Genomic DNA, 351 nt, shown 5'->3' on the forward strand with positions numbered 1-351 from the left:
TACCCCAGCCATACTGCCCTTTGCTCCTGCCCCAGCGGCACCTTTAGCACTATGTGGGAGCCTGGTTTGATGTCCAGGACCCCAGAGGGCCCAAGAGGCTCAAAGCTGGGGTCAGGGTAGTAGGTGAAGGAGGACCGGTTGAGGGAGCGGGCAGTCTGCACGTGGTCCAGCAGGAAGCCAAACTCATCTGGGTGCTCGCCCTGGGCCTGTGGCTGGGGCTGCCCCAGGAAGATGCCAGGGGCTTTACACAGCATGGCAGTGTCATTGATCACCTGGCATGTCTGCGGGGACAAAGGCAAGCAGTCCAGCACTTGAGGCCACAGCGGGCAGGGAGGCAGGGGTGGGGTGGGG

At 63.0% G+C, this 351-nt stretch overlaps 1 protein-coding gene across 1 annotated transcript in view; it reads right to left on the bottom strand.

The window, feature by feature from the left end:
• The window catches only part of LOC104983511 (plexin-A3-like), an 8,873-nt gene that overhangs the window by 5,217 nt on the left and 3,305 nt on the right, over window positions 1-351 (bottom strand). Inside the window, 1 exon segment of the mRNA XM_010832940.1 lies at window positions 42-281. Coding sequence (XP_010831242.1) covers window positions 42-281 — 240 coding nt within the window.

This window comes from Bison bison, unplaced genomic scaffold (genome assembly GCF_000754665.1).
Source record: "Bison bison bison isolate TAMUID 2011002044 unplaced genomic scaffold, Bison_UMD1.0 scf7180017862955, whole genome shotgun sequence".
In the NCBI taxonomy this organism is placed as follows: Eukaryota; Metazoa; Chordata; class Mammalia; order Artiodactyla; family Bovidae; genus Bison; species Bison bison.